The sequence below is a fragment of the Nylanderia fulva genome, unplaced genomic scaffold (genome assembly GCF_048542155.1).
Source record: "Nylanderia fulva isolate GAGA-0341 unplaced genomic scaffold, ASM4854215v1 Scaffold22, whole genome shotgun sequence".
NCBI classification, from domain to species: Eukaryota; Metazoa; Arthropoda; class Insecta; order Hymenoptera; family Formicidae; genus Nylanderia; species Nylanderia fulva.
Window position 1 is genome coordinate 2,089,986 of NW_028190285.1, and position 10,930 is coordinate 2,100,915.

Below are 10,930 nucleotides of genomic sequence, written 5' to 3' on the forward strand. Positions count from 1 at the left end.
AGACATAAAAATTCATATATGATATATAATCTATTCACGTTTATATGTATAACGTATTTTATATATCCCTGTCTCGGTAGAGCTCAAAGCTGTGTTATGAAAAGTTGTGTATTTATTACATCGATGCTATAAAAACACGGTCAAAGTTAGTACTTTGTGTTTTCTTAATTTCTTAATATTGTATTAGAAGTTTACCCCTTTATTTATTGTTTATTATAAATGAGTCACTATTCCTTTAAACAGTTTGATGCATATTTTGAGTTTAATTCATTTTATAACATTAAATATTTGATCAATTGTGGCAAAAATCTAAGTCGGGACAAAAGTAACAGACTATTACTATTATGAGATAGAACAGATTTATTAATAAACAAGCAAATTGAAGATATCAACACAAATAAGCAAAATGTTACGTTTGTTCCTGGTCTTTCCTATTATATATATTTTAATAATAAAATAGCGAGACTGATAATTAACTGTTACTTATAATTATGATAGTGCAAAGGTATTAATTATATATTAAGAAAAACGAGTCTTTATTATAATTTAAAAAAATGGAATATAAAAAAACAAGTAGAATATTGTAGAAAGATGTATACGATTTTCTATTGAAGCACTAAAATGTATACTATTTGTTAATTGGCATAAGAAAATTTAATTTAATTTGTATATCGTTTTCTAGAAAGAAAGTCGCAATCTGCTTTTCAGTAGCATAAAGTGATATTTTGGTTCAGCGATTTTCGTAAATAGAGATGGCACCCAATATCTCGAGCAAAAATTCTGAAATACACGCGGAGGAAGATTTTCAAAAAGAGGAATCTTTAATCACCACGAAGAAAACGGATAATGAAAATAGTATACAAAACCGAAGCGCGACGCATATAAAGTCCGAAGGATTATTTAAGTTCAATACGAAGTTGAAGTGGTTGAATGTCATATCCATTATTTTTCTTCATATGAGCATGATTTATGCCTGTTTCACTTTTAAATGGTTCGAAGATCTCAGGACTAACATTTGGAGTGAGTATTTTCTTTGTGGAGTATTGCACAACATTAATTTAAATTTTTGACTTACAGAAGAATAATTAAAAAAAAATTTAAATAAACATTTTTTAATTAATTGTTTTTAATAAACCTGATTATTTTTTATACTTTTTATACAAATATGTAAAAGCATGTATAACAATAATTTGATTAAAAGTATACACGCGCGTTTACTAAGAATACTGTAGTTGTCAATTGCTGAAATCGACAATGACTGACATTAGCCGAAAACCAATCGATTAGTCTTACATGATAGAAGAGAAACATGATAAAAAGCTTGACAGAAGACAAGCCAAAGTTTCATTTCTATTGTATAACTTTTATTTGATTGCAGACATTGCGTCAGTCATCCGCGTCAATTATCACAAAACATATTGTGAAAATAATTCGGTGTATACATATATACATATGTGTCTATATATATATATACATATATATGATTCCAATTTGAGAATATTAAAATTAAAAAAATAATATACTTGATTTTATATAAAATTCTTACAAATTTGAAATAAATTTTTATATAATTTTTTGAAAAAATGACTTGCTTTATGTTGAATAAAAATATAATTTGTTAATTTATAAGTGTTCTTATAATAAACTTCTTGATACACTATATTTGTGAGAAATATGTGTTATATTATTAATTATAATACATTAATTTCATAAATATCCTAATTAATTTAACTGACCCTTTTTATATCAAGTGCTCGTCATGTGTGTAATACAAGGGATCGGTATTACTGCTGGTGCTCATCGTTTTTGGACTCATCGAGCTTATAAAGCAAAATGGCCACTCAGAATTATATTATACTTTTCATTTATTATGTTGCGGCTGGTCAGGTAAAAAAGTTTTCAGTTGGTTTTTGTATTGCAAAAAGAAAAAACTTTACGTTAATCTGTTTTTTAGAATAATCTTTATGAGTGGGTGCGAGATCATAGGGTGCATCATAAATACACGGACACAGACGCGGATCCACATAATAGCAACAGAGGATTTTTTTTCTCCCATGTCGGTTGGTTGATGATGAAAAAACATCCAGATGTCATTCAAAAGGGTCGTCAAATCGATATGAGCGATATATTAGCCGATCCTATCACCGCGTTTGGTTGCAAGTAAGACTACATGTGTTAAAGAGTTAATAATTATCTCGCATTATGTCCAAATAGTTATTTGAGAGGCAACATAAGATGTGTAAAATTTATTTGTACTTATATACTTCATTTCATAAATGCATATTACATTACGAGAAAATGTACAGATATACTGATTAATAAGTTGTGTTATTTCACAGATATTTCTCGATATTTAAATTCGTCTTTGCCTTTTTGCTACCGGTAATAGTGCCTGTTTATGGATGGAATTAAACTTGGTTTAGAGCCTTTACGTTACAGATTATACGTTACGTTTTAGGTTTAAATTGCACATGGAGTGTTAACAGTGTGGCTCACATCTAGGGTTCAAAGCCATACGATGCGTAAGCAGATAAATGCGTCCGAAATTATACGAAATTATCTATATATAAATTTAACAGAAAAAAACTTGAATGTCTTTTTCTTGCTCAAATAACTTTATCTAATTTATTTCAATGACAGGTACATAAATCCGACAGAAAACAAATTCGTCGCCTTTGTAGCGCTCGGTGAAGGCTGGCATAATTATCATCACGTGTTTCCGTGGGATTACAAGGCGGCCAAATTAGGAAATTACACGCTCAACCTAACCACGATGTTCATCGATGCCTTCTCAAAAATCGGCTGGGCGTATGATCTCAAACAACCTTCCGAAGAACTCGTAAGAACCTTCGTAATGAAGAAAGGTGATAGGAGTCATTCTCTGCAAAGTGTATCGCACCCAAATAGCAAAATGGATTAATAATTTTTGTCACGTTTTTTTTAATTCAGCAGCAGATTATCCGATGACGAACGATGATTAAACTGAACATTTATCATCAACAGATTTATTATACTTTTCCAGGATTAAAAGTATCAATGATTCTATTAAATCGACCATATATTTTAAAATAGAGTAATATTTGATGTTTTAAGGAAATTGAACAATTCGAGCAGACGAATTTCGTAATCGAAATTTAAATTATTCATTTAATTTGAGAATATATTTGAATAGTTTAATCAGTTCAAACTGATTTCGAGACAATATACATATGATGTAAAACTAGAGGAAGTACTATGATAATGAAATAATAAATTTATTTTGTATTTTCTGTCTACAGTAAATATTATCGTTAATAAAATTTCTTTAGAATTCACAATATTCGTGTAGTTTTAATTGAATCAAACAGACTATTAATCTCTGTTCAAATTATTCGAATTTGAAGCTCAAATTGTTCAAATTGAATAGAAATTTGTTCAAATCTTTTATCTAAATTCTAGTGCGACACATAATTTTTGTTTTTACATTTTCTTACCAATTAATTTACTGATTATATATAGTATTGCAATGTTTCTTCTTAATCGCATGTATTTAAAAGGAATGTTTAAAAAACGTATATTATATATAATATAAGATAAGCACGCTTTCTATCTACATCGTAGTTATTAGATTAGATTAAAAAATTTGTTAAATTTTTATGTTATTATATTTTAACGTGGTTTGTAAGAAAAGGGGAATATTATGGAATATTTTTTATTATTATATAATATGATTAAATGACAATTAAATTCTTATTCATTGCTTTCTTGCAAGATTTTGCATACTTTATTTTCATACAACGAAAATACCTGTGCTTCCGCTCTGATTTAATTTGACCTTACTAATCTGACCGTAGGCAAATGAACCCTATTTTTGTCCTAATGTATATTGTGGTCTTAATCATTATGTAAATTTCCGAATAATGTCTGAATGTGTAAATTTCAACGAAATAATGGCTTTATGCTGTGCTTCCGGGTTATTATATATATCGAGTAAGTGATAATAAAGCAGAATTTTATTGACAGACGAACATTTTAGTCATATTGAAGTGTGTGAGCAATTAACTTGTGGATTTAGCTTTATTTTTTTGGATTTTGTATAGTAAGCTATCTGTTCTATTTTACACTTATTGTTAGTTAAAGAATTATTGTATTAATATTATGTTAAACAAATTATTTTTAATAAAAATAATTTATCTTTTGCAGTGTTATTATAGTTTTTAAAAATTATAAACGTAAATCGGAAAAATATTATATGATATATACTATGCAATTGCTAATTTGCCGTTTATATTTATATTGACATTTTTACAAAATTAATTGATTATAATAAAAATTAAAATATATAATGACAAAATATTCCTTTTAATTTTGTCTATGTTAAAAATGGTATCATAATATTAAAAAATTGACGATTCAAATATCTTATATTCAAAAACTGTTACAAGATTTTGCATAACTTATATAGAATATACATTATAGCACTTATATGTAATGAATCACGCAAATGGATTGTCGTAATTTTTGTTTCTTATTTTTTAAATTATATTTCGTGTTTTGTGTATACGTACGTGCATACGTGTTCTTCAACATGGAAAGAATACTTTGATATATATTGTAACATAAAATATAAAATTTCTTAAAGATATTTATTTTTACAAGTAACAGGTATTGCATAATCTTAAAATGGAAATCGATAAAGTAATAACTGTGCAGAATAGTTAATGACAATGAAATTATATGATAAGAAATTATATTATATTTTTAACATAAATACATAATTATTATGTTTTTAACATAAATACATAATTATTATGCTTTTAACATAAAGTACAGAATATTGCAAGTGCAGAATTATATAATAGAGACTATACTTTACTATAATACATATATGTTAAATATAATTTTTTTGCAGTATGACACTCGATATATTGGAACAATTTGAAATGAAATTTAAAGAAAGTGTAAACGATGAAGTATCGGCGAAAGGGTCGCATAAGACTGATTATGAATGGAAACTTGTTTGGAGAAATGTCATTATTTTCATTTATATTCATGTTACAATTATTTACGGTCTATATGTAGCTTTCTTTTATGGAAAACTTTGGACGTTTATCTGGTGTACGTGTTTTATTTATATATGCCATTATTTCATAAACTTTTAAATTATATTACGTATATTATATATAATACAATAAGGAAATATATATTATCGAATCATTATTTGTAATTCCTAATTTTATAGTCTACGCAATTGGTGTTGGTACGGGTTTTGGCGTCACTGCTGGCGCTCATAGATTATGGTGTCATCGATCTTATAAGGCAAAGTGGCCGTTAAGATTTATTCTTATGATTTTACAGACGGCTGCTTTTCAAGTAAGTCAAATCTTAATTTTTTCTTCCACGTTCAAATATCACACATGCCTCACTTTTGTGGTACTGATTATAGATTTATATTTTGGTTTTTTCTTTCGTAATTTCGATATTGTTCAATTTTTAATAATAATAATAATAAATATATTTTTAGGATGACATTTACGTATGGGTCAGGGATCACAGAGTGCACCACAAATTTACCGACACTAATGCGGATCCGTATAACTCAAAGAGAGGATTTTTTTTCTCGCATATCGGATGGCTTATGCTTCGTAAACATTCGGAAGTCGTCAAGAAAGGTGCGACGATCGACATGAGTGATATTGAACAAGATCCCATTGTGACTTTTCAAAGAAAGTACGACAGATACAGCTTTTACGAGAGCAAATTAGATCAATATTAACGTTCACCTGACTTTATTAATATTATTTCTTTTATTCGCATCTTTTTTTTAGATGGTACCTACTTTTGATGCTAGTTTGCTGCTTTATTGTGCCACTGACAGTCCCTGTTTGGGGATGGAATGAAAGTTTATGGTATGCGTGGCACATGGCCGTAGGCAGATATGGCATAAACTTAAATATAACGTGGTCCGTGAATTCCTTTGCACATATGTATGGTGTAAAGCCATATGATACGTATGTACTTTTGTATGCGACTTATTATAGGCTTTTTATTTAAAATTAGCTAACGGCTTATGGCAATTTAATCGTGTTGTTGCTTAGAAATGTTTATTCTATCGTATAGAACAATCACCCCCACCGACAACGCTAGTGTATCTATGATAACGTTAGGCGAAGGCTGGCACAATTATCACCATGTCTTTCCTTGGGATTACAAAGCTGCGGAATTTGGACGTGATTTCAGTTATACCACAGCTTTAATCGAGTTTTGCGCTTATCTAGGTTTAGCTTACGATTTAAAAACTGCATCTCCAGAAATGGTGAAAAAACGTGTTCTTCAAAACAATTACAAAAATGAAATGAGTTACTAATTATAATCCAATAATTGTTTCAAAATCAAAATTAAATATAACGCCCCAATCAATTTTTTTAATCTTTAAAATATATTTCCTTGAAGACGAAAGCCTGTAAAAAATGTATCTATATTTTTTATTTGTTTTCACAGATTTGTTTCTAATTAATGACCAGTTATAGAATTTATTATTAGTATATGATTGATGTATTCCTTATTTTTTTATATTATTATAAATAATAATTTATTTATATTTTATATAATTAATAATAAAACGAAAAGGCTTTAATATATACAAATACAAAATAAGTATAAATACAAAAATGCAGTAAGGAAATACGGCTAATAAGAGCCATCGTAAAGAAATTAGATCGTAATATATTTGTCTTAAAATCTTTAATTGATTTGAACATCAGTATTCTTTTTTGCCATCTTCAGCAGATTAATTAATAAAAAATGTATATTTCGATCTTTATCCCGCTTAATGTCTTCGCCTAAATTCTCAAAACGATCGAAGACGAGATGAGAAGCAAAAAATGCACCATGATTTAATGTGAGACAAAAATTAATATTTATATGAATATGTTATTTTTAAATTATTATATATAGATAATTCTTTATTTTGTTTTTATCATGCATAAATATATATTAGTGTATAACTCTATTTTTCTTATTAGTTTTTTATTATTTCCATATGCAAAATTATTTTTGAAGAAGATACGATTTGAAAGAAATCAGTTGTTTAATTCGTACCTTTTAAATTGCATCATAAAAATATAATAAATTAAATTTTTTCTTGCTAACACAATTAAACATGTAACAATAAATGTCTTGAATCAAATGTTTTTTTGTAAGGCTATATGCACAATAATAGCTCACTAATTAATTTTATTTAATTATATATGTATATATACATATGTAGATTTATACACTTTATATTGTATTGTAAGTAATGATTTATCTTTTTGTAGCAATATTGCTGAAATCTTCGTTGATTATATGATGAATATGTTCTTATTACTTGAACTGGCTGCACTAGTTCAGAGTTTATTTCTTTTTAATATAGAATAAAAAAAATAAACTTTAAACTAAAGTAGCCAGCAGTTGCAAAGAATAAACTTAATGTTGCAATTTATAGCGGACTTTGGCAACGAAGAATTAAATGCATTAACAAGAATTATAAGAATATTACTCACAATGACTACGGCATTTCTGAGATATTATATAGCAATTATAAAGCAACATAAACAATCTTATCAAATATAGATTTATTGATTGATTTGTCTTTTATATTTCAATAATATGTAAATTCTGTATAATCTTAAAATCAAATTTTTATGGAAAATTATATTAATGTAATAGATATAGTATAATTAAATATCACTTTAATTAAATATAATAGAATAGGACAAATTATTATCAAAAAAGGTATAGGATACAAATTAACTTTATAATTTAAAGAGATTACAGGAATTAGACTGAACTTTGAAGTTTTTATTGCTTTATTGAACGCATAGTGTCACATAAAAAGAAACTTCGGATATGCAAATAAATAAATGTCGCAAGTACAAAATGCATGCAAAGTGATATGAAGCGTGACTTTAAAGATAATGAATAATTTATATGTATACCTATATGCATATGTAGGTGTATCACAGATGCGGTTAATGCATACCGCATGCACACGACGATCTTTGCAACCAGCGATCTTTGCTACTTGAATCACGTGGACTGTGCTTGAACTTTAGCCGAATATAATCCATTATATGATTGATTACTGTAATCTATTAATGGTACATGACTAATTTCGCGTATTGCGCGAATACAGTTCACGTGAAACGTGTTCAAAAGTCGTGTTCAATACTCAAAATTATATGCTATAGTATTAAAAAAATATCTTTTCATTTTTTGTACTTATCTGTAATTTTGTACTTATCTAAATTCAAACGTGCAAGATTATAAATAATTCATGCGAGAAATCGCAAAATTATAAAAAATATACATACTAAAAATTGCTAAAGGATAAAACTAGAATTGCAATTTGCATATATTTGTATACAATAGTACAAATTACAAAATTATTTTTTTTAAAATGAAAAAAATTTCATTCTATATATATGTGTGTGTATATATGTTAAAAACTAATTACACGTATTATGAAATAAGACGTTTCTTTAAGATTCGAGTAAGTGTATTATTCGAACAAAACTGGCATTCATCTTTTTTTATGACTGTTATTAAATAAATCTCCAGTGAGAAATCATTAGTCGAATTAATGTCAATTCGACATTGATTTGATCAATTTGACATCGATTCGACTATCATTTCTCACTGGCTACTTATTTAGAATAAATAATTATATATATACTAATCATTTTATACAATACGTTTTTTCGCGATACTATTCCTATTTGCATATCTAAGTTCTTAAAGCTATGTGATTCAGTATAATTAAATGAATAAATTGCCAGTTTGGTCGATTAAATCTTAGTCTGCTTTTTAAAGCTACTTTTTATGATTAATTATTTTTAAGTATATAAAACAAATCGAAGAAAAATATGTTGTGCCAATATATCGTCCTCATATCTATTGAATATTATTGTATAACATATTTGAGCGTGCTCCAGATAAGATAGTTTTTCTCTTTTATTTTAGTACGATTATTTGATATAATTATAATATAAAAATTATGCAATATCGTTATCGTGTGACTGCGTTTGTGCGATAAAAATGTCCAATGTCAACAAGTGCATATTACGTACGTTTGCTATTCGGAACTTTTTACATTCGCACTTCCGTGCTGAATGATATACATATATGTACTTTGATCATCTCTGCGAAAATCACGCCACCACCAATCAATTGACTAATCAATTTTTTCGATAAGTATTTGTAATTCTTTAATTAATTTCGTATAAATTTATTTTCTCGCATTTAAATCCCAAGTAGAACAGAAAATCAAAATAATATCATTTTGACGTCATATTGATCAAATTTGGAATTCAAATGACGTCAAATTGACATTATTTTGACTTTTCTATTCTACTTGAGATATAATTATAATATATAATTATACTATAAAACATTTCTTATTAGACATTTAATATACTATAGATTTATATATTTATATTCTATATAATCTATAATAACACAAGAGTTTGCAATCATCCAAAAAAGACAGGAGATATGAACTGAGAATATTCTCACTTTTCGTTAACCAAGCTTTATTCGCGTTATTCAATGCTTTCAATTTGAAATGCTGTATATAATTAACAGTTTATATAGATTTTTTCAGCGCAAAGCAAAGTCCACATTATTCATTTGAAAGTCATTTTTTTATACTATCTACCTTTAAAATGAATAATGTAAGATTACATTACATTGCATTATTTCACGCAAGAAATTATAAATCTATATGGAATCGATAAAATTACAAATTTTATTTTATATGAAAATCCGCGATGTGACCTAACTTCGCGCAAAAAATTACAAGCTCATGTGGATATAGTTATAGATCTCGTTTTGCACTCTCAAAAGCACCGGATAAACCTCGAAAATTTTTTAAATCCTCCGAGTAAATCCGCTTCTCTCACTCATGTATTATTTTTTTCAATTTTAAACATCTTATATAAAAATCTATTTAAATATTGGTTAAGTATGTGTGTACATATAGCTACGTCAAATATTGAATTTTTCATTATATCAGTTTTTATGTCTTGTTTTACATGCATCTTTATTTGTTAATAACTTTTACAAATAATGAATAAACAATGAGAAGAGTTAAAATTATTTGAAAGTTACTCCACAATCACGATTTTAATAATATATATGTCGAAGTCAAAGCTGTACACTAAGCCGAATATATTTAATCTTAAATAAAATATAATATATTAATATTAATATTAATATATTTATTAATATTAATATTAATATTAATATATAATATAATATTTTAGAATGATAAACTATTTTAAATTTCTATGTTGTCTTTGAATTTATATATTCAACAAAATTTGTATATATATTTACAAGCGCGCGTTTTTTACGCGATTTTATGTAATGATTTTATGTAATTATTTTATAATTATGTATTATTTAATTTTATTTTGATGAACTGTCAAATTATTAACCCTTACGATGACAGCTGCTAGACAAAACAAGCGCGCGCTTATAATTTCTAATATACATAATTCACAATTGATTAATGTTTATAAGTAACTTCTAACAATTTTACAAGTAAACAAAACTAAACATATTAATTTTTATGTATCCGCACTTATTGCAAAATAGAAAAGTGAAAAAGTTATAACTTTATAACTTTAATAATTATTAATTTTTACTAACATATAAACATCATAATACGTTTAATAATCTCATCTTATAAAAATTTATTTTTTAAACTACTTACATTAAGCGTGATTTTTTAATAGTATATATATATGCATCTATCATTAAAAATGAGAAGTATAATTTTCATTGTAAAATTGCCAACAATTATGAAGTATATTAATTAATTCGTAGTTAGCGCCAAGCGCTTGCAAGCGAAAAATATAAAAATGTATGCAACGATCGCATAAATTATTGCAATATTAACTACTACTAT

At 26.6% G+C, this 10,930-nt stretch overlaps 1 protein-coding gene and 1 pseudogene across 2 annotated transcripts; both read left to right on the forward strand.

Annotated features, from left to right (window-relative positions):
• The first annotated feature begins 84 nt into the window (after positions 1-84).
• Positions 85-3,103, forward strand: LOC114932778 (acyl-CoA Delta-9 desaturase-like; annotated as a pseudogene). Its single transcript, XR_014924681.1, has 5 exons — positions 85-145; positions 683-1,020; positions 1,752-2,160; positions 2,340-2,522; positions 2,641-3,103. The product of XR_014924681.1 is annotated as an acyl-CoA Delta-9 desaturase-like (transcript).
• Positions 3,104-4,009: 906 nt separating this feature from the next.
• On the forward strand, positions 4,010-6,549 carry LOC114932747 (acyl-CoA Delta-9 desaturase-like). Its single transcript, XM_029305102.2, has 6 exons — positions 4,010-4,078; positions 4,892-5,097; positions 5,222-5,352; positions 5,504-5,709; positions 5,808-5,990; positions 6,100-6,549. Exons 2-6 carry the CDS (start codon positions 4,893-4,895, stop codon positions 6,344-6,346), a joined length of 972 nt encoding a protein of 323 aa, XP_029160935.2. The 5' UTR covers positions 4,010-4,078; position 4,892; the 3' UTR covers positions 6,347-6,549.
• The last annotated feature ends 4,381 nt before the right edge of the window (positions 6,550-10,930 follow it).

What these genes read in the sequence shown, in the direction of transcription:
- LOC114932747 (XM_029305102.2), top strand. Translation starts at nt 4,893, where the DNA reads ATGACACTCGATATATTGGAACAATTTGAAATGAAATTTAAAGAAAGT. An exon ending in ACTTTGGACGTTTATCTGGT is followed by an intron (nt 5,098 to 5,221) that starts GTACGTGTTTTA and finishes CTAATTTTATAG; the next exon opens with TCTACGCAATTGGTGTTGGT. An exon ending in TACAGACGGCTGCTTTTCAA is followed by an intron (nt 5,353 to 5,503) that starts GTAAGTCAAATC and finishes ATATATTTTTAG; the next exon opens with GATGACATTTACGTATGGGT.